Source organism: Panthera leo, chromosome B4 (assembly GCF_018350215.1).
Source record: "Panthera leo isolate Ple1 chromosome B4, P.leo_Ple1_pat1.1, whole genome shotgun sequence".
NCBI lineage: Eukaryota > Metazoa > Chordata > Mammalia > Carnivora > Felidae > Panthera > Panthera leo.
In genome coordinates, this window is record NC_056685.1 from 78,744,459 (window position 1) to 78,767,909 (window position 23,451).

General features: G+C 48.8%; 1 protein-coding gene across 1 annotated transcript; it reads right to left on the reverse strand.

Moving 5' to 3' along the window:
* LOC122225392 (keratin, type II cytoskeletal 3-like) lies at positions 1-23,253 on the reverse strand. The gene is given in 13 exon segments (XM_042948303.1): positions 1-194; positions 197-238; positions 241-327; positions 625-659; positions 1,298-1,518; positions 2,129-2,254; positions 3,359-3,523; positions 3,760-3,855; positions 4,499-4,559; positions 5,532-5,752; positions 15,321-15,459; positions 23,036-23,080; positions 23,249-23,253. Coding segments are annotated over 13 exon segments (1,341 nt in total). The 3' UTR covers positions 1-96.
* Positions 23,254-23,451: the final 198 nt, after the last annotated feature.

Genomic DNA, 23,451 nt, shown 5'->3' on the forward strand with positions numbered 1-23,451 from the left:
GTAAAGGGTCCCACGGGGGTGTGGAACAGCACGCAGAACTGGGGTGTGCGGGCAGACGAAGGGGGCTGGGGTCTTGAGACACCTGGGGCGCCCCCTTCAGAATTTGTGGTGGGACCGCCAACTCTGGGAGGAGCTTTGCAAGACCTGGCAGGAGCTGTTGCTGCCACCCCCACTGATGGCACATGAGCCCCCCAACTAGAGAAGCCCCCACGTACCACCGAGCCCCCTCCGGAGCCAAGCCCCTGTGGGCCCCAGCTCTGCCTTCTAGGGCGGCCCCTCCCTGGGCACAGCCACTGTCGCCTCCGCTGCTGGTGTTGTGTACCATCTCTGCAAAGAGCATTTGAGGTCAGGGAGCCTATGGGGCATCCTACAGCCCCGGGGCCACCCCCTCTGCCCTCCAGCCTTCCCCGGTGTCCCACCCACTGAAACTCTACACAGGGTGGTGAGGGCAGGTGGCTGGCAGGGGAAGTAGGGACTCAGAGCCCCTGGGTTACCCTGGCCACCACCCAAGAGCTCTTCCCAGCCTGCAGGTGAGATGATCTCACACCAACGCTGGCCCACGATTTGAGAAACCTTAATCTCAGCTGTCCAGCCCCTTCCCAGAGAAAGCACTGGGTAACTCACCAATGCTAACAGAACTCTGGCACTCGCCAGACATCCTGTGGGAAAAGCAGAGGTCAGTGTTAGCGACCTGTGTGGCAACTCCCTCTGCTAGATGCACCTGCTTAGGTCCACAGCAATTGACGTTGGCAATAAGAAATAGGATGGACTCCGGATGGGTAAGGTTGGACTTTAATTATTGCCCTTCCTACTAACATCCCAGAGTAACAGTAGAGGAACATCCCCTGGCCTACCCATCCTCTCTTTATTCAGTAAATATTATTTGAATCCATATGGGCCAAGGTCCTGTACCCAAGGGTCAGGCTACAGGAACTGACTCTTCAGACCTACAATTAAGCCAATGATAAAGAAATGGCCTAGAAATAATATTTATGCCTATGACTCCTCTTTGCAGACATGTGTTTTACAGCTAAGACATGAGACAAGAAGGGTGGGAAGTCTACCCAAAGTAAGGTTCTGGTGGTGTCACTATTGTACAGAAAACACAGCTCTCTAGAGGTCTGGCAGCATCTTGCAGCCCTGAAGAGGAGCAGGCTGGGCCCGCCAAGGGCGCATCACCACCTCCAGCAGTGTGCACATGCACACACTGATGGTACCCGATACCTGGCAGCTGGCTCAGGCAGGAAAGCCACCGGGCGTCACTGCCTCTTTGGGAACCAGAGGGATTCCCACTAACCTGCACTCCTCGCCCTCCAGGAGGGTCCGGTAGGTGGCAATCTCAATGTCCATGGCCAGCTTGACATTCATCAGCTCCTGGTACTCCCAGAGCAGCCTGGCCAGGTCCTCCTTGGCCTGCTGCAGGGCAGCCTTGAGGTCTTGGAGCTTGGCATTGGCGTCCCTGAGGGCCAGCTCCCCGCCCTGCTCTGCATCAGCGATGGCTGTCTGCAGGTTGGCATTCTTGGGAGGTGGGGGCAGGAGTTCGATTTAGATTCAAGTGACATACACTGAAAGCCTGCACTGTATGCTTGGTGTCTGCATGTGGGTCACCTCACACTGGGCAAATGAGGAAACTACCACCCACAGAGGTTAAAACCTGGGCCTTCGTCTAGGTCCTAGCACATCAAGGAGTGGAGTTAGTGACACCTGGCCTCAAGGACCTAGCCCGGCTCACAAGGAGTCAGACTCTGCCTTTCTCGCCTTTCATGGTAAGAGACTGAACATCTTCCAAAGACCTCCCGCCTCCAAGAAGTCTTCCTGGATTATCAGAGAAACTTTCCTGAGCTACTCTCCCAATTCATTCTTCACCTAATCAGCTTCTTTCCCCGACCTCCCTAACCTTGCCTGTATTCAGTATTTCTGACCCACATCAGCAACCAGACTCCAGGGGTACAGGACCTGGATCCACATGACAAGCTTTGCTCAGCACCCAGCCCAGAACTGCACCTGGTCAATCTTGGCATGCATGAGTCCAGGACATGGTTTCACTGCAGTAAGTGCTGAGCCCTGAGATTTATGGGGCAAGCGTAAGCCCATAGTCTCAGACACATGCTCTTCCTCCTCTTCCCACCTGCTTCTTGGTGCTCTTGATCTCAGCCCGCAGCTTCTGGATCATTCTGTTGAGCTCAGAGATCTCGCTCTTGGTGTCCTTCAGGTCATCTCCATGCCTGCCGGTCATGGTCTGCAGCTCCCCCAACTGTGTCCAGGAGAGAGTTACCCTTTCAGAAAGCCAGCAGGTGCCTTACAGATCCCCTAACCCAACCCTTCACATCACACACAAGAAAACCAAACACAGACATGTGACTAGTGCAGAGTCACCCAGTTGGCGGAACTGAGTGCTCTCACCCCTGCATCAAGGGACCTGTCTCCTAGCACAACAGCTGCTGTTTGTGGAGCAGACAGTTTGCACCAGGCCCTGTGCTTGATGTCATACTTCACAACAACCAGATGAGAAAGGCATGGTTACCTCCATGTTATGAATGGGAAAACTGAGCACAGACTGCTTAAGTCCCATGACTAAACTCATCCAGCTATCAAGTGACAGTGCCAGAATTTAAATGCCAACATTGCAGACGCTAGAACCATCTTCTTAACCAGCAGACTGTCCCTCCTTGGGCAGAAAAGACAGAAGAGTCAGCCGTACATGGGCCAGCTGATGCCCCATTCAGATTTGGGAACAGAAGGAGGGGGACAGAACTCCTTGTGCCTGTAGCCCCTTTGCTCCACCCCCCTCTGTGTCTCCCCACTTCTTTCCAGATGCTGGCTTCAACCCCTCAGTGTGATTGAATCAGAGCACACAATGACAAGGTCCTGATTGGTGGAGGAGTGATGGAAGTGTCTCCAGCAATAAAGGGAATGCAGCCAGAGGAATTAAGGATTTTCTGACCTGGGCATACTGACATTTTGGGCAGCATAATTTCTTGTTGGGAGGCAGGGTCATGCATTATAGGATGTGTAGCAGGATCCCTGACCTCTACCCGCTAGACTCCAGTAGCACCCCCACCGCCACCCCAGGTGTGACAACCAAAAGTCTCTACAGACACTGTCAAACATCTCCTGGGAGAAAATCATGCCTTCCCCTCCTGTTGAGAAGCACCAAGTTTGAGCAAAGTCAGAGCTTTCCGGTTAGGAAGGGAGATGTATGTGGGTGAGATCAGACCAGTGAGGCAGTGAGGGGACTGCTATGCTGGCGATAGAGAAAAGAATGACTCAGAGGCAAGGTCTGCCCTCCTGAATGGCCTGCTCATGTAGCTTGATGGGAGAGCAAGATCCTCCAGAGTTACATGCTGGTGTCACCCACCTTGGTCTGGTAGAGCACCTCGGCCTCTGCCTTACTCCTCTGGGTGATCGCCTCATACTGTGCACGGACCTCAGCAGTGATGTTGTCCAGGTCCAGGCAGCGGTTGTTGTCCATGGACAGGACCACAGACGTGTCACTGGTGTCTGCCTGCATCTGGGACAGCTCCTGCGGAGCCAGGCAGACATGCCCATTCCTGAGCAGATCCACACCAGGGCCCCTCAGAAGATGGGGAGCCACCAGCTCTGGAGGGGTCGGGAGTGACTGAGGGCCAGGTGGGAAGATATCACTTTTGTCAGAAGCACAGACGGGACTCAAGAGCCTAATGGTGAGCTCTGAGTGCCTTCCTCTCCAGGAGGGGGAGGTAGGTGGGGCAGAGGCTTGCACGTGAAAAGCACACTCACAGCATCATAGAGGGCCTTCAGGAAGTTGATCTCATCTGTCACAGTCTCCACCTTGGCCTCCAGTTCCACTTTGGTCATGTAGGTAACATCGACATCCTGGGGGACAGTTCAAACACTGTTCTCTCCAGCCTGTGGGTTGGCCCAGTCCTGGGTCATGAGGAAGGGGCCACCGGAGCCTCTTCCCTCCCCCCCCCCTCCCCCGCCCAGGAGCTCCCTATCAGGGGAAATGAGGCAGGCGTGTCCTCACAGCACTAAACCACTGTCTGACAGGCTGGGCTGGTGCATACCCGACAGAGAGGAGCAAAGGAGCTAAGGGGCTGGGGGGGGGGGGGGGCGGGAAGGAGAGCAGGGCTGGGGCCACCACAATGGGCCCAGGGCAGAGGAGGGTTTGTGACTATGCAACCCTCAAAGTTTCTCTTTAGATGGATTATGGGGATGTACTCCTGAAAACACAAAACCCTGTTGCCTCCCTTTGTCCATTTTCTCATCAAAACTCAAGACCTAATGAGATTCATAAGCCCCACATGCCCATCAGGGAGAGGTATCGCCAAAGTCTGGCAGGCCCTTTATAACCTGCCCCTGCCTGCCCACCCTGCTCAGCAGCCTCCCTCCCGGGCCCCGGCCCTCACCCACATAGCCTAAAGGAGACCCTCAGCTTAGCAGGACTAAACTCATGCTTCTCCTCAATCTTCCAGCCACTCTGCTTAGTGGGAGGTGGGAGTAGGGAGGGACCCTTCACCTTCTTCAAGACCACGAAGTCATTCTCTGCAGCCGTGCGCTTGTTGATCTCCTCTTCATACCTGTGAGAAAAGAGCCCCTGTCTGATCTGCCTTCTCTGGGATGTCCCCATGGCCCCAGAGCCCTTCTCATAAGTAACATGGACTCAGGACTTCTGCCAGTTTCACTCAAGACAGGTGTCATTGCAATGCACAGCCCTTCTGAAGTCAAGGAAGAATTCGTTCAACAGACTCTCTGCTATGTGCCAGGTACCACTTAATAATGGCGGTGGTCATTACTGGACACTGGAGTAGAAGCCTGTTCCTATTTTGGGGTCCTATTTTGATTCATCTCCTAAGGCTTCCTGGAAAATTTTGGATTTTTGAAAACCATTTCTAAGACCAAAGGGAGATGGCTGAGCTGCCAGGTGCTTTTGGGAGGGAGGTGGGTGGTACCAACTAGTGTATAGTGAGTATAGTAGGCCCATGGGCTCCCAGTAGACACTTAACAAATCAGTAAAACCCAAGAATGGGTCGCTAAGAATGTGCCAGTGAATTCTGCTTGTATTAACTCATTGAATCCTCGTTACAACCAATAGGGTAAATGCTCCCACTCTTTCCATTTTACAGTGAGGAGACTGATCACAGAGCTCCTAAGTGGCAGAATGAGGCTTGGCCAAGGCATAGCAAGTTGCTATTTGCTGAGAAGCTTATTGACAGGGGAAATAAAATTCCGATTCGGAGGAGAACCTGAAGACGGTCTAGCCCAGGGAGGACAGAGGACATTAGCTGAGTCTGTTAGCTTCGGGGTGTCTTGGAACTCCCCAGAATTCTGTGTGTATACCCTTTCACTAAATTCTCAGAAGGACTTCTGCCTCAAGCAAGCCATAAGCCACTCCTTTAAAGACTGGGCTACTGAGAGTCAGAGAGGATGGGGTAAATTCTACAAGCTGGCAGCCAGCTGGAACAGAGCGAAGCCAGAGCCCAGGCCTCCTGCCACCCACCCCTGCCACCTGCCAGCTCACCCGCCTCACCCAGGGACGGGGCAGTGCACACCTCTTCTTGAAGTCTTCCACCGTCTCCTCCCTGCTCCTCAGCTCACCCTCCAGCTTGTCCTTCTCCGTGTGTAGCCCATCCAGGAAGGCCTTGAGGCTACTGATGTAGTTCTCAAAAAAAGGCTCAAGGTTGTTGTCATTGCTATTAGAACTGGAGCCCTGCTCCTGAAGGAGGGTCCACTTGGTCTCGAGGACCTTGTTCTGCTGCTCCAGGAACCACACCTGCAGCCCAATGGGAAGAGCCCCAGGGAGCTGTCTAGGGCCAGCTCCAATCATGGCGGTCCATGGCTTCCCCAAAGTCCCAGGGGTCTCCTCCTCTCTCCTGCAGGGCTGCATTCTGTAACTCTGCAACAGTTTAGTCCTAAACCCGTGTGGACAGCAGCATTGGGGTAATGCAGGGGAGTCAGAGCCCTATTGCACAGGTAAGGAAGCCGAAGCCCAGAGATGACCAAGGGCACACAGCAAGTCAGTAACAAAACACAAGTGATGTTTCCTGATACTTAGGCTTGATGATCTTCCCGCTATATCATTCATTCATTCCTCAGTCATTCGTTCCTCAGTCATTTAGTAGTCAACAAATAGCAGGAGATCCCAACATCCAAGAGTAGATAGAGTCCCCAGGAAGAGGTTTGCAGGACCGGCCAGGTACACTGCACTAATGTGGGAAGTGGCAAAAGCCATAGGGAACTGGCTTTCAGGCAGCCCGTGTCCCAGGAACAGGGTCCAGACACACCTAGAGTCAGCCTCGTCTGACAAACCTGGTTAAATGTAGGGCTCAGCTGCATTTAAATTGAACCACTGGTTAAAAGTTCTAGGCCAACTGTACACACATGTAGAATAAATATCAATTGGCCATTCAACAAACATTTGCAGAGCACCAAGCTTGTTGCCAGGGCTTATGCTGGACAGTCAAGACCCTCAAGACCATGAGAGGCTCAAGACCCTCAAGGCTCATGAGAGGGAGGGGAGCAGGCACGGAGAGGGGCCCATTGGGAAGGGAAAGCTGGAGGAGGGCCAATCCGGCCAGGAAGCGGGTGTAGACCACCTCGTCCAGACCCAAGAGACCACCAGACTTTCCTCTTCCAGGCTCACATTAGGATTCCCAAGGCCTCCTCCCCCTGGCTCACATGAGAGACACCACCTTCCCCATCTGGGAAGGTTGGGTTTCCTCCCCAGGAAAATTTAAGAAGAATGAGAACTATAAAAATCACCACCGTTCTGCAGCTGGGCAGTGGCTACTTAACTTGAGCCAGATCATATGCCAGTGAAGGCTCTTTTCCACCATGAGTTTTCTGAAGTATCTTTTAAAAAAAAAATTTAATATTTATTTTTGAGAGAGAGAGAGAAAGAGAGAGAGAGCAGGGGAGGGGCAGAGAGAGAGGGAGACGCAGAATCCGAAGCAGGTTCCAGGCTCTGAGCTGTCAGCACAGAGCCCCACATGGGGCTTGACTCCCAGACCCACGAAATCATGACCTGAGCTGAAGTCGGACACCTAATGGACTGAGCCACCCAGGCGCCCCTGAAGTATCTTTTTATTTATCATCATGATGTATATGCTACAGGGCTAGTTACATCCAACACATCATCCTGGAGGAGTAGATTTTTGTCCTCAAATTCTTTACATTGTTCTTGTTTCCATATTAGAAACAAAGTTTCAGATACCTTCAGACTCAGTGTTCCAAGTTGTTGGGACACTGTCATCTGTATTTCCCACCATCCAGTGACATCCTTGTCTTTCATCTTGAATTCCTTTTCCAGGACGCACTGCCTAAAACCCACAAATTTTACAGAAGCCCCATTGAACCTACCAATTTCCCTTTTGTTATTTCCATTAAAGTTAAGAAAGAAAGAAAGAAAGAAAGAAAGAAAGAAAGAAAGAAAGAAAGAAAGACGAAGGATGCCTCTTCCTCAGGTTGTTGAGAGGATCATGTATGAGAAAAGTTCTCTGTCACTTGGGTGAGGTGTGAATGTAGGTCGTTTTTGTAACACTTGTCTCCTACTTCCCTTCAGCAGCAGAGACCAGTCTTGGTGCCTCTGCTGCTGGCAGCGAAACCGTAGGTCCTCTGGGGGGAAAGAGCCTGCATGGAGCGTGCATTCCCAGTAACATATACATGCAGATAGACTCGCAAAACCACACACACTCACACACCTGCTCTCTCATCACAGTGCCCTGCCCCGGGCTCTCTTCCCCGTGAAGCCCTTTATGTCGCAGACGGGGACTGCCCTCCTTGCCCCCTCACCCCCTACGTACCTGCCCCATGCCCTCAAGGCCCTGATTCTTGCCCAAAGCTTCTCGCTAATCTGAAAAAGCAAGACACAGCAATTGAGTCTGAATCGGGGCACAGACTGAGAGTTCACAGCCCAGGTGCTGTCTGGACACAGCCACCTCCTGAGTCTCCTTGTACTCAGCTTCCTTTTCTGCACATACAGGGCTTCAGACTTGAGTGGGCAGGGGGAGGGGAGCGGGGCTCACATTGGACCTACTGAAGTCAGGGGTTCAAAGGAGGTATGGAAATGAGAGAAGGGGCACCAGTGTCCTAGCCCCACATTGCATCCACCACCTCGGCCTGCTGACGTCTGTGATGCTGAGGACAGAGTCAGTCTGGGGAAAGTGGAAGGAGGGTGGGTTTGCGGCTGGGAGTTGTGGGGAGGAGACATTATAACAATATTTATATAAAGTCACCCTGTTTTCGCAGACATGTGAGGCTGGTCTTGACTCCCAAATCCGAACGGTGCATTTCCAGTGTGGCCCCTGCCTTCCTTGAAAGAGACCTGGGAGCAAATGAGGAAATGTGCCACACTGTCTTCCCATCCCCTGCCTACCATTTTCTCCAATCCTTGTTATCAAGGGAAAAACACTTTGGAACAATTCAGTGGTTTCCACCCCTTGATGGTTGCCAGCAACCTGGCCCGATTTGAATATGCTGAGAAATCAGGTTGCATTTTAAACATAAAGAACAAATTCCAAAGAAATTGGGGTGGAAGTTTGAGGCTCTAATGAGGGCCCATCCCAAATCCCTTCTTCCTGGCAAAGCCCACTGCTAATCCCCCACACCTGCAGACTATAAACCCAGCTGTTCTCCTCGGATGCCTCTTAGAAAGGGGAGCAGAGCGTGTTATTACCAGCACAGCTGGGCCTTCCCAGAGGGGAGGGCATAGGGGCTCCTTGAGAGACTCGGGGCCCTGTAGCCCCTCCTCTCCACGGCCATGGCTAGGCCTCTCACAAGGGTACCATGACCAAGGCCCCCTCTGCTCTGAGGAAGCCGGGCTGTCACTGGGGGGAGTTAGGAAGGCAGAGGAGAAATCGCTCCTGCTTCTCTGGGAAGCAGAGCCCTGGCTTCTCTGGGAAACAGGGCGCTCAGGTTCAGGCGCTCAGGGTTAAGGACCAGCTTGGCAACACATAGCACAGCAGATGGCAGATAATGTGGGTTGGGGACAGCGGTGATTGAGTGGAGCTAGGAAGGAGTTGAGGAGAAAGAAGCGTGTGGGGCTGCGTCAGGATGGGGGCACTGAGTCAGGAGGCCTTGGATCGGGTGTGGGGGAGGTGAGGGACTGTGTTTTGGTGTCCAGGACAAACTGTCATCCTGTTGTCAGCAACTGGAGAGAACCCTGCTCTATAGGGAACTGTTCAACACCAGGTGAGCTCTGAGCCAAGTCATACTGGGGAGGGACCAGCCTCGCTGCATCTAGAACCCAGGAAAGGTCTTAGGCCAGCAGCTGCTGTCCTAAAGGACAGGGACCTTGACAGATGGGCGGCCTCCTCAAAGTGCCCAGATGCTGCCACCCCAGGAGGCCATCAGAGCAGTGCCATGGAAAGCACCCTGGACAGAAACAGGAAGCCCTGCTTCCAGGCTCCGGATCCCTCTGGGCTACCATTTAGCCAATCAGAATAGAGCTGATAAACTCCTGCTCCGCCTATGAAGCGGCTGGGAGTTGGGACGTGAGGTAAGTGCTATACAGTGTTGTATAAACCAAACAGCAGACACGCTGTGTCTGTTTCTGTGTCTGTGTCTGTGAGGGACTATAATAGCGGCAGGTAGGCAAGCCGTGGCGTGCTGGCCAGGGGGCGGGCTCAGTGATTGACATTCACAGACCTCTTCCCTTCTACCCTCCCTCCCAGCAACCCTGTAGGGAAGGACACGTAGTAGTTCCATTTCACAGATGAGGAAAACTGGGGCTCAGAAGTTAAATTGCCTGTCTGAGGGCCCACAGACAGTAAGTGCCAATAGCCTCCGATCCCGTTCTGTCCCAATCTGGAGCCCGTGTTTGTGGAGCAGCCAGGCAAGACTTGGGCCTCCGGCAAAGGCCTCCTGTGGGGACCCCACACAGTGCTCTGTGTCTGTTCCTACCCAGAGCTCAGCTCATGGAACAGGCCCTGACTCTGAGAAACTGACTCGGATTTGATCAGGTTTGGGAAATGGCAGATGAAAACAGAGTGCGGAACCAGGAGCCAAGGTACAAGCAGGACCCTACTCTTGTCTAAGCCCCCAGCAAGGGCACTTGGCAGTAGTTCCCCAGCAGTGGGGGTAGTTGATGGGTGCTATATCATCTTACCTTTTTCCAGTGAGTATCAGAGTCCCAGTTTTGCAAGCCAATGGGCCGCAGGCCAGGGCCATGAACCACCCTGACACTAAGCGGTTCACAGTTAGTAGCCCTGCCTCTAAATGAGACCCTAGTGTGAGGCTCCTCTACCCTCCCCCTCATCTGCTCCCCAGCCACCTCTTCCTGAACACCTTTCTGTGCTGGGTACTACCTTGACCTCTTCTGACTGGCTCCTCCTCTGTACCAGGGATCATGAAAAATCCTCTGGCTTCAAGCCCTCCTCCCCTTTTCTTTACACCCAAACTGACCCATAATTTAGAAACCAGCAAGCACCCCAGCCCCAATGGTGTCCTGTCTTACAGCTCCTGGGGCACCATTGCCCCTAAGTAAGTCAGACGAGAATGTCTTTCCTCCCCTCAACCAGCGGGAAAGCCGGTGGAGGGCAGGACCATACTTGGGGCGGTCTCTATACCCTCAGCACCCAGCCAGCCAGCCTTGTACAACTTGAGCCATTCTTGTTTCCAAAAAGTGCCAAGCCACAGCCTCGTAAGCATACGTGCCAACACTTAATAGCATCTGACATTTGTGGAGTGTCTTCAACTTTTTAAAATCCTTTCACTTATCAGGACTGACAGACAAATGGGCAAGCATGCCACACAGAGACACACCCTCCCGTGACTCACAGACAAAATGCTCTCAAACGACCTGCAACCCCAAATGAAAACGACCAAAGCATTAAGCACGAACAAGGTTTGAAGACTGATAACAGTCAGAAGGTAAATGCTGTCTGACTCTGCTTTCTCCCAAGAGGCATGGAAACCAGAGCTGGGAGTGAGGGTCAGGCACAATGCTCAGAGAGCCCAGGCAGGGGTAGCCAATCCTTGTTTTCCCCAGGACTCCATTCCCAGCAAGGGGTACAAGGACCACCATCCATACCATTATCTTTCCAAACATCCATTCATTCTCTCAGTGGTCGTTCGTCAAGCACCTACTTACACCAGGCACCAGGCTACCCAATAGGAACACAATTCTGCACAAGGTCCAAGGTCTGGAGAAACTCACAGTTGTATTGAAGGAGGAGCCAGTCATGTAAACAACTCCTTATATCACATCAGGATCAGTGTTTTGGACAGCGGTACTATAGGCATAAGAGGAAGAAAGGCTATGGAAGGCATCATAGAGGAGGCAACTTTGAGTGGGGTATTGAGGGATGAGTAGGAATGGGCCCAGTGGATGGACAAAAAGAGAAAAGCATCCCCAATAGAGAGGAAAACGTTTCAGATACAGGTGAGTGGGGAGGGTTAGTGAGAGACCCCACATTCTTGCAGAATAGAGGACATGGAAGGGGGGGACAGGTGATATGGAAGGTTGAAACTGATTATGATGGTGTCTTTGTGCTATGCTACAGAATCAAGGCTTCACTCTGTGGGCAGTGGCGTTGGGGCTGACTGCACATCAGGACCACTGGGCAGCTTTTAAGAATCCAGATCCTCAGGCCTCACTCTTGATCTCCTGAATCAGAATCTTAGGTAATGTGGCCCAGGCACCTGTATTTTTTTTAAGTTCCAGTTTGCTTTAACTCTGATGTACTAATCCCTAAAACATAAGCAACCTTATTATAGGAGGAAAACTTCCACATCTTTGTGAAGGCCTGGGGGAGCCATAAGAGAGAGTCACCCGTCCTGTCTTCAGACCAGGTATAGACTTTTATCTAGACCAAGAGACTGGGCCAAGCAGCCAGTCTTTAGAGGCAGGTGCAAATGCTGATGACTGAGAAGCACCACCAGAGCGCTGGAGAGCCAGCAGGGAGCTTCAAAACACATCACTGAGAAAGGGCAAGAAAAGGTGAACCACAGCCTAGGGCAAACATGTATCTGATGGGTCTCCAAAACATCATGATGAGAGAAAGAAGCTAGACACAGAAAGAATATATTCTGTATGATTTCATTTACATGAAATTCTAGAAAAGGCAAAGTAACCTGTAGTGACAGAAAGCAAGCCCCAGCCTGGGCCTGAGGGCTGGAGGATGATTGACAGCAAAGTGGTGTGGGAGAAAATTTTGGAAGATGTCCTATATTTTGATTGTGGTTGTATTTACACAGGGATACACCTCTCTGTGAGTCAAAACTCACTGAAATGTACTCTGAAAATGACTGCATTGTTATTGTATGCAAATTATACCTCAGTGAAATTGATTTTAAAAAGGGGACAAGAAGGGCGCCTTGGGTGGCTCAGTCAGTTGAGCATCTGACTTGATTTCAGCCCTGGTCATGATCCCAGGGTCTTGAGATCAAGCCCAGTGTTGGGTTCTGTGCTGAGCATGGAGGCTGCTTAAGATTCTCTCTCTCTCTCTCTCTCTCTCTCTCTCTTTCTCTCTCTCTCTTTCTCTCGGCATCTGGGTGGCTCAGTCAATTGAGCGTCTGACTTCAGCTCAGGTCATGATCTCGCAGTTCGTGAGTTCAAGCCCCACATCAAACACTCTGCTCTCAGCACAGAGCCCATTCTGGATCCTCTGTCCCTTTCCCCCTGTCCCTCCCCTGCTTGGGTGCTCCCTCAAAAATAAAACCATTTTAAAAATTTTTTTAAAAGAGCCAAATTATGGAAAGAGACTAAATGTCCATCAACTGATGAATAGATAAAGAAATTGTGGTTTATATACACAATGGAATGTTATGCGGCAATGAGAAAGAATGAAATATGGCCTTTTGTAGCAACGTGGATGGAACTGGAGAGTGTTATGCTAAGTGAAAGACGTCATACAGAGAAAGACAGATACCATATGTCTTCACTCTTATGTGGATCCTGAGAAACTTAACAGAAGACCATGGGGGAGGGGAAGGGGAAAAAAAAGTTAGAGAGGGAGGGAGCCAAACCATAAGAGACTCTTAAAAACTGAGAATAAACTGAGGGTTGATGGGGAGTGGGAGGGAGGGGAAAGTGGGTGATGGGCACTAAGGAAGGCACTTGTTGGGATGAGCACTGGGTGTGGTATGGAAACAAATTTGACAATACATTTCATATTAAAAATAAATAAATAAATAAATAAACCATATTCAAATTGTAAAAAAATAAACAAATAAAACAAAATACACACTTGTCAATAATTACAGTTTTTATGAAGGGAAATAGAAACCATGTCTACTCTGGTCACTAAACCACTTAGGATAAGAGTGACTTGAAAATGGGACCCAGAATTAAAGACAGTTCTTGTGCATGATGCCAATCCCTCACTGTAGCGAAAAGGTGGCATTATGCTCCAAAGGGCTGATGTGGTTTGTCTACCATCAAGTCCTTATAATCTGGGAATAGCTCAATCTCCAGCCGGGATACAAAAGAGGGCAGGATTTATGCCTTTCAAAGAGTTCAGGTAGTAGTGATGGTGGACGCAAAGGGTTCATGCATGGCCCTTTCCACGGCGGGGGAGGGTCGCTCTCTCCCATCGCCCTCACCCCCTCACCTCGCCTCTCTGACACAGATCAAATGACGAGGGAAGTAGAGTGTGCCATTCCAGCTCCGAGAAAGTCCTGGGAGGTCCAACGGGCACAACAGGAACTGGGCTTGCCCCCTGAGGAGTGCCATCCCACGTGGCTTCGGCCCCAGCTCCCTGTTTTCCTCTTTCTTGCCCAGCCCCACCTTCATGTGCCTTCCTGAGAAGCACAAAGCCACTCTGCTGCTGTGCACTTGTCCATCTGGCCACCATACCTGCAAGAGGAGAGAAGCCTGGGCTGGGCACAGCTGTGTCAGAGGCATGCTAGGAAGGTTCCCTGGCTGGCCCAGCTCACCCCATGTTCCAGCTTCCAGGTTCCAGCCCTGGGATTCCATGGGTGAGCCAAACAGAAAGCCAGCCTGGTCATAGGGACCCACTGAGTCCTGTGTCCTCCCAGCTCATCCCGGCTCTGGCATAAATGTTCAGGATGTTGGTAATGGACCATAGAATGGGGTAAGGGCAGTACTTCTCCAAGCCCAAACAGACCTAGATGGCACACGGCCTCCTTTCCCATTCTGCAGCTCTGCTACTCAGGTCCAATCCTCTTTTCTCCTATATTCCTCCGCTCCCCCACTCCGCTCCCGCTCTGAGGCTTGGGGACCCCCCATGGCTCGGGAGTATCTCTCTGTTCCTCAGTCAGCACTGCAGTTAATATCCCTGCAGTCTACCACAGGGCTAGGAACTCCCAGAGAGCGACCCTGGGCTTCTGTCTCTGCAGCCCCTCTCTTAATCTAATCCCTGTGCCCAGTCATGCTGAGGCCCAGCTCTGCTTCTCTGGTCCCCAGACAGAGGGCTCTGGGAATAAGGACCATGAATCAACTCCTTGGTCACAGGAGCCCCAATGCCTAGCAGAGGGCCAGGCACAGACTAGGCACTCTATTTGCTTTATTATTATTTACATTTTAGTTACTATAATTGTAATGATAATAAAATAATAATTATTAAGAATCTGGTTTCTGGACACTTAATTAATATGAATTAATAATAACAACAATGTGGGGCACCTGGCTCAGTCATTTTAAACATCAGACTCTTGATTTCGGCTTAGGTTGTCATCTCACGGTTTCATGAATTCCATCCCCGCATCAGGCTCTGCGCTGACTTCGTGAAGCCAGCTTGGGATTCTCTCTCTCTCTCTCTCTCTCTCCCTCTCTCTATCTGCCCCATCTCCCACTCCCACTCTCTCGGTCTCTCTCAAAATAAATAAACTTTAAAAAGATAATAATAACATTGTATCACTATTTGCCAGACACTTTTGAAATGTTCAGTATATGTTCAATGAATTCACTCTCAGGACAAACCTCTGAGTAGATACAATTATCATCCTTATTTTACAAATTAGGAAACTGAGGCACAGGATAGTTAGGTAAATGACCTACGACTGAGCAGCTAGAAAGTCACATAGTCAAGGTTAAACCTGGGCAGTGTGGATCTAGAGTCTGTGCTCATAAACACAGTCTACACTGCTGGTCTACCAGTGAGATGCATTAAGCTTCTTCCCTATTCCTCACTTTGCAACCTGTCCAGGTGGGCCTGCAGGCAGCTGGTGTAGGACTCAAAGAAGGGCTGCAGGTCATGGGCACTGGCCCTGGAGGTGGCCAGCTGCTCCTGCAGGAGGCACCACTTGGTCTCCAGGAACTGTACCTGCGGTCAACCAAGGAAGAGAGGTCATGGCCTGCCTGGCCTCCAGCTCATGAGCAGACCCACTGCCCCAACCCAGGCCTTATGTTCCCAGGCCCCCTCCCCACCACAGGCCCTCACCTTGTCGATGAAGGAAGCAAACTTGTCATTGAACATCTTGATTTGCTGCTTCTCTTGGTCTTCACCCTCCTGATCTAGAGGGTCGATTCCCATGTTCAGGGACTGAAGGAGGCTCTGGTTGATGGTCACCTCCTGGATACTGAGGGGAAAGCCCCCTGAACCCTCACGGCCCCCAGATCCACCAGGAATGCCTCCAAAACCACCATATCTCCATTGCCCCTTCCTCCAGCCTCACACAGTCTCCCTCCAAAGACGCCCAAACATCCCCAGCATCCCCACGCTGAGCCCCCAGGCTGGGTGGCACACTAAGCAAGACTTTCTTGCTTCTCCCAAGGCTGTATAGGCTCTGGCTGCCAAAGGCATCCTGTATCATGACAAAGGCTATTACAGCAGGTTAGATAAAGGTGCCCCCTCCAAAAATGATGTAGTCCTAGGAGTGCAGAATTTTGTCATAGACAGTGGGCTGAATCTCTGTCCCCCACTCCACTCCGCTGCTTGGGCCTCAGCTAGAAGTCCTTTGTGGTAAAGCCTCATAAAGATGTGCTACAGCTCTGGTGGAAATGCGGTAAGAATGCTTGAGAAGTGGCACAATTTTTTTGTTGTAGGGAATTTAGCATAACCAATTATCTGCTGCCTTCTAAGTCTGCACCAGCTACCAGGATTTGGCATTGACTTTGCAGTGCAGACTACTACTCAGTAACGGCATTGCGTTTCCTAAGGACAAGATTATGTTGTATCGTGATCCAATAAGGGAGTCCGTCTCAGATCCTCTCCAACCACCAGGATTGGATAGCGGGGGATGGTGAGGGAAGAAGACACAGAAGGCTCCTCCACTGAGAACTCCCCAGCTGACAAAGGGAATGGAGGTGCACACAGCACATGGAAAGACACAGAGACCCTAAAGCCACAGCAGGGCCATGAGCCTCAGGACCTGATCTCAGGCTAAATTTGGAGCAATTCACACACACACACACCACACACACACACACACACACACACGCACACACACACATGCCCTCCATGAGACCTGAAGGGCCAACAGGGCTTTACTAAAGACACATTATGACAGACTAGCTTTATCTCATTTTCAACAGGGGCCACTTGCCCAGTAAGCCAGAGGATACTACAGGTGTAGGGAAACAGGGTCCCAGAAAGACGCCAACTGGGTTCCTCATGAGGCAGATGGAGAAAGACCTGGAGGAAGTATAGCACCGGTAGCACATCCATGGCCAGCTGACTCCCATTCTCTGACCTGGACAGTGCCCCTTGACAGGATGCTCGATCCCCCACCCTCATTCACTATGCACTCATCCAGTATCTGCTCTGGGCCCAGAACTGCCAGGTGCTGCAAACAATGGCTGTTGCCTGCTCTGCCTGCTCAGTCTGCCAGTTCACGGGCCAGCAAGGAAGGCAGACACATCAATACAAAGGTACTGAGAAAGACAGGTGTGTTCAGGGCCTGCTGGTGACACGATGAGGGGGTGAGTAACTCTGCTGGTAGCTGAGGGGCAGACATGGAAATCTCTCCTCAAGAGCAGATGTCAGAGCTGAAGGAAGATGGGGTCTCAGAGAGTATGCCCGCCAAAAGGGAAGCATTTGCAAAGGACCCAAGGCTTGGAATAGTTCAGAGTGTTTAAGAAAATGGAAGCATTTTTGCTCACTGGTAAAGGTAATACAGAAAAGGGTGTGGTGTTCTGGGACCGCGTTGGAGAAACAGGCTGAGCCCCTTCAAGAAGGCCTGATAGGTCATACGAAGATGTCAGATTGCGTCCTCAGGCAATAGGGAGCACTGTAGGACTTAATGGGGAAATAACATGGTAAGATTTGTGCTTCAAATGCAATGCAGACACCCTCAAAGTCCTCCAACCTCCCAGGTCTTGCTTCCCTTTAATAACCAACCAAATGTCCAACCTCCATTTCAATTCTGCAGGGAGTTCAGTACCTCCCGCTCCCACATACTCCTGTGGAGGAGCCCTGAGCCAGACCTTCCCTGGTCAGTCTACAATACGTCTTCCTACCTGTTGCTCCCAGTCCCCAAGACCACCGTCTGCCCCTAGCCCACCCTGACCGATATCTGAACCCAACCCTCTTCCTTTGCCAATGATGTACTGTAATGAGAGTACAGTACAATCCAGGAATGACCCCAGTTCCTTATCTGACATCCCTGTGATAGAAATGTCATGGGCATCCCCTGGGAAATGCTTCCTTGACCGTGGCCTCCATGTGTGATCTCCTGACATGTTGTAGGAGCCACTCTTCCTCCCTCTCTCTCTGCCCCTCCCCAGCTCACATGCTCTCTCTTTTGCTCTCAAAAATAATTTAAAAAAAAACTTAAAAGAAAAAAAAGAAGTAAGGATATAAACAACCCATAGTACTTCAATTCTATGGAATACTCCTGGCAATAAAAAGAAGCAAACTATTGATACACACAACAAATTGGAGGCATCTCAAAGGCATTATGCTGAGGGAAATAAGTCAGTCTCAAAAGGTTACCTACTGTGTGACTTGTTTATATGAGATTCTCTGAGAGACTAAACTATAGTGACAGAACAAGTCAGTGGTTGCCCATGGTTAAAGGTGGAGGGAGTGTGTCACTATAAAAAATAACATTCAGGAGTTTTGGGGGGTGATGAAATTATTCTGGACCCTAACTGTGGCGGTGGCTTCACGAATCTATGCTGCATAACTGTTAAAATTTATAGAATAGTTCACCCCAAAAAAGTCCATTTTAACATATGATAATTAAAAATACAGACAAAGGAAAAAGGAACATGTTGAACAATATCACGGCAGAGGGGTGGAGGTGGGGGAACACTAAATTAGCAGGACACTAAATCTACAAGACAAATCACCAGGTTTCTTCAAGAAATAAATTACAAGGAATAAAAAAGAGGGATATGACCCAATTGCAATGCATGAACATTTTTTAGATCCTGATTAAACAAGTGCTTTTAATGCAAACATTCACAAGACATTATAGGAAATGTGAACTCAGACTGGATTTTTTTTATTTGAATATAGTTGATAAACTGGACTGAATTTTTTTTATCAAAGAATTAATGTTTAACCTGTTAAGAGTGATAATTTTAATATGGTTATATTATTTTAAAAGTCCTTATCTTTTAGAGAAACTTAAGGACTATGTATGAATAAAATAGTATGACGTCTGGGATTTGTTTCAACATAATCTGGAGGGGTAAAAGGAGTGGGGAGAATAGAAATGAAACAGAATAATGAGTTGATTGTTGAGTTGATCGTTGATGGGTACAGAAAGAAGCATTCATTTACTCTTCTGTCTATTTTTATATTTATTTGAAATTTTCTATAATAAAAAAAGTTTTTAAAAAGCTACTTCCCTTAAAATTAAATATAACACCTTTCTCCTCTATTCCAGCTCAGGATGAGTCAGTGGCAGGCACTGCCAAACTGCCAGCTGCAAAGTTGGAGGATACATAGTGAGAAGCTCCATGCCCACTCTTTTCCTTGGGCTAGTCAGGCCACTCTTGGAAGTTTGGGTTGGGTTCCAGACATCCAGAGGATGTTATGTCTATGACAGAGCACCCAGAATGGTAAGGGCACCCAAAGCAGAGTTGGAAATGGAATGATTCCACAAGGAGAAGGAATCCAATAAAGGGGAAAAACATCCTCGAACATTTGTAGACTGTTGTGCACAAGAGGACTTAGGATTTTCCTTATAGCCACAGAGGGGAAAAAACTTGGACCAATGAGTAGAATTTACAAGGTAAAACTCAGTTTAGTGTCCTTTATGAAAGAGAGGAGTTACTTTCCACAGGAAGCTGCTGACTATAGAATGGTGTTTTAGAGAAGACTTCAGTGTCCAAATGGGGATTCCTTTTCAGGGCCTCTGAAGTCATTTCTAGCCTTGAAAGTCTGACTCCTCAGAAATTAATTAACAGTGGTAACCCTCAAAATAATAGTGGTAATATCTCCCATATATTGAGTACCTATCTTGTTCTAGGAGCTGACCTCTGTCATGCATTGTACAATTTAATCAATACATCAGTCAACAAGTACAAATTTTCTGTCTGATATTATATAAGATACAAACAATATACGGCATAGTCCCTCTCTTTAAAGAGCTTATAATCTAGGGGTGCCTGGGTGGCTCAGGTGGTTAAGCGTCCAACTTCGGCTCAGGTCATGATCTCACAGTTTGTGGGTTCAAGCCCCACGTTGGGCTCTGTGCTGACAGCTCAGAGCCTGAAGCCTGCTTCAGAATCTGTGTCTCCCTCTCTCTCTGCCCCTCCCCTGCTCATGCTCTGTCTCTCTCTGTCTCAAAAATAAATAAAACATTTTTAAAAACTTTAAAAAAAAAGTAAAGAGCCTATAATCTAGTTGTTAATCAAAATTTGTATACAAGTAGTATAATATCTGTATGAATATTTTCACTTTATAAAATACTTTCATGTATATTATTTCATGTATTTTTTGAAACATCCCTGAGAGGTAGATATTATTTTTATTATCACATTAGCGAATACTAACAGCTAATATTTTAAATTACTCTCTTCCTCTGTGAGTGTCCAGTTTCCAATTTGCTCATCATGAGCCTAGCTCTGATCAAGAGAAGAAGACTATCTTCTCAATTTCCTTTATTTTCATTTCCCTCTCATCCCAATAAGGGAGTTAAATTAAACATAATAATCCAAAAAATAATAACAGTAATAAAAGTAATAATCCATGTTTTTAAAAAGGAAGCAAGTATGCTAATCATCCAATGACAAATACTGCCCAGCAGCTGAGATAAAAAAGCAAACATGCTAAATTAGGTAAGTTTTATTATCTATAAGGACTCTGACACTTGTTTGTTGTTCTTGGTTTTAAAAGAAACAAAACAAAACAGACAAAGCCTGGGTCTATTTTAAAGTTGAACTTTGAAACAAATATTAATATTAACATTACTTGATCTTAAGTGGAAAATCTGTGAGCACATGTAAATAGTCAGAACTAAAGGTGGGACTGAGAAGTCAGGTTTGGAGGGATTGAATCCCCCAGGTATCTGGACCAGATCTCAGAACCAAGGACAGAGCAGGGCTGTGAATAGTCAGCTTCTGCCTTCAAAGACCAAAGACATTCCACCCCACAAATCTATCATGAAACAAACAAAACCACACATGTGACATTAGTACACCATGCAAGTTACAAGCATGGACTCTAGGGTCCAACTACTCATGTTCAAACCCTGGCTGTACCACCTGCTAACTGCATCCTTTGCCATAGTGTGATCTTTATGTCTCTGTGCTCCTTTTTCTCATCTATAAAGTGAGGATAATCATACTTACCTCATAAGATCATTGTGAAGATTAAATTATTTATGTGTGAAATTCTCCGAACAATGTCTGAGGAGGTGAAAATTACTTAATAAAACCTTTTTCATTTATTGATTTTCCAGAGCCTTGAGATCTCAAGATGTGGGAGGAAAAGGGAGACAGAGAGCTACAGAGTCTTACTGGGAAGAGGGGCAACTGTCATTGAATCATAAAGAATGAGGACACAAGGGCAACGTTTGACCACATTCTCCTACCACTGTAGCCTAAAGCCCCCAAGGGAGGAGATAAAGAAAGGCTGCCCCTGGAGGTGACCCAGGCTGGGCACTGCAATTAGTCAGTTGGCTGTCACTGAGGCATTTGGAATTCTTGGCAAGGATTACTGATGCCAGTATGAGAAGTGTGCCAGCCCCAAGGCGTGTCCTGCCCTGGGATAGATCCAAAAAGAGTGAAGCACAGCATGGCAACTGAGCAAAGTCTGACCCAGTTGGCCTAACTCCAAAGACACCCTCAGCAACCTCCTCCTCTCTTCTTCTCTCACTCCATACGTAGCTGCTAATGTAACGTCCTGCAGGCCACATTTTGAGTATGTTGCTCTCTGACTCGGCAAACTTCGCGGGTCCCTATTATTCTGAAAAACTCATAGAGTCAAATACACCATCACATATTATAATTTAATGAAGAAAAGGAAACAGAGACCTGAGAGGAGGCAAGAAGAGTTTCTATATAAGAGAACAATGGGCAGGTGATACGCTCAGGGACAAACTCCTCACCTGACAGTGTCTACCTGGGTCCCCTCTTGGCTTTGAGCCTCCAAGCGGATGATAGTATTTTAGGAGAGAGGAGCGATTATAGAGAGGTGTGGCTAAAGGCAGGGGAAATCCTACAGTTGCACATCAAGGTCCAGTCTCAGTATTTGATGCAGGAGCTCTGGTCACTGCTGGTGGCAGTCTGCACGATCCTAGCCGAGGAAAAGGATGAACTGCTCAGTCTGGGACTCTGATCCATGGAGATGCTCTTGCTTCTGGACTGGATGCCCTTCCCACATTGGTGGACTCACTGTCCCTTTGGATGCCCTGGCCACCTCTGTTGCCCGAATGCCATTGCTGCTGCTGCTGCTAGTGCTCCCAGCACTAACGTTCTTGCTGCTGGATGTTTGGCTGACCACAACTGCAAAAAAAAAAAAAGGGGGTGTGCTGCTCAGTGTCATCTGTCTGTCTAAATGCCCACTGTATGCATTCCTATCTTTGGAATGAGTGTCAGAGAAAATTCAAAAAAAGGTGACCACCCTCCCATGGTAGGGAGTTCTTTGTCTGAGGGGGAATCCAGGACATACACTGGATAGGACATTAGATAAGTCTTACCCAAATACGACTCTCCCTTTGCCCCTCCCTTTCTTTTACTCTTGGAATCAAACCATGGAAAAGACAATTTGCAGGTAGGCAAGCTGAAGCAAAGCCACAAGAAATCATCTCAAACAATAGAAATGGGGTGTGTAAGATACTCACAGATGCACACTGGGCTCTGACACTCCCCAGGCATCTTGTTTAGGAAAACAAAATAAATATAATGGGAACCTCATGGTGGTTCCTCTCAGCATCTCTGTTCAGAATTATCCCCTGGGATGCCAAAGTACAATAATCTGAGTTGCAGCATCGGGGATTGAAATTAGACATGAGAAGGGCTTCCCTGGGATTCTAGGATGGGGATGCAGAGAACAGAGATATAATGTGTCTCTGGATACTTGGCTCTGTCATCACCTTGGCCTTGATTCCCTCACTGACAAACCTGGGATAATATACTTCTTCATCAGTTTGTTGAAGAGAGTAAATTAAGCCATGAAGAATGTCTAGTACAGTGCTTGGCCTATACCAAAAGTGACACAGCTTTTATCTGTGCCAGAGATATAGAGTCAAAGAAGAGACACTGATGCAGAGAGGAGTGGAAACCAGTTTGTAGAATTGGAGGAGCAGGCTATCAGGACCACCAAGTACCCATCTTGTATTGCCCACCATCCCAGGATTGACTGACATTGACCTTTGGGGAGAACCATATGCCTGTTGGAAAGCACTAAGTATTCAGCTGTAACAGATATATAAAGTTGGTGTTGTCCCCGAGCCCAAAGGGGGAGTGCTAGGCAGTATAATTCAGTTAAGCGAGCATTTGTTAAGACCCTCCTTTGTTCCCTACCACTGTGTCCAGCCAAGGACCATACAATCCTTTGAAACTTGATTCTCAAGTTGCCCTCCTTGCCTTGGCCAGAGTCCCCACACACCTGCACTCCTCACCACCCAGCATCTTCTGGTAGGTGGCAATCTCCACATCCAATGCCAATTTGACGTTCATCAGCTCCTGGTAGTCACACAGGAGATAAGGCTGGTATTCTGAAATGGGAGGAGAAAAAAGAGAAGGGCTGAATCTTTAAACCCTCCTGGGCACATAGCAGGTGACCACAGGTCTCCCTCCAACTGTCTTAATGAAAACTTCTAAGCTGTGTGCTGTGTTGTTAACCATGCTAACTTCTTCTGCCCATATCATTCATATCCATGTAGCTACACTATGCTAGGAAATTCCAGTGGTTATTTGAATCCTTACTCAGAGATATTGGTCACCTGCTTCCCAATCTCTTAAATCTCATACTCCATGGTATGAGACCCCAGAAACTCAATGCCACATATTTCATGGAGTCTGGGGCCACACCCAATGAAATGAGGGAAGACCATTCTATCTTGAAGATGATGGCTGGGAGTAAAGGTAACATACATGAAGCCATAGCTCTGTATGGTGTATCCTGGGAAGCCCCCTGTAGGTTCCAATGAGGACCTGAAAGGCTTTCCAGCCTG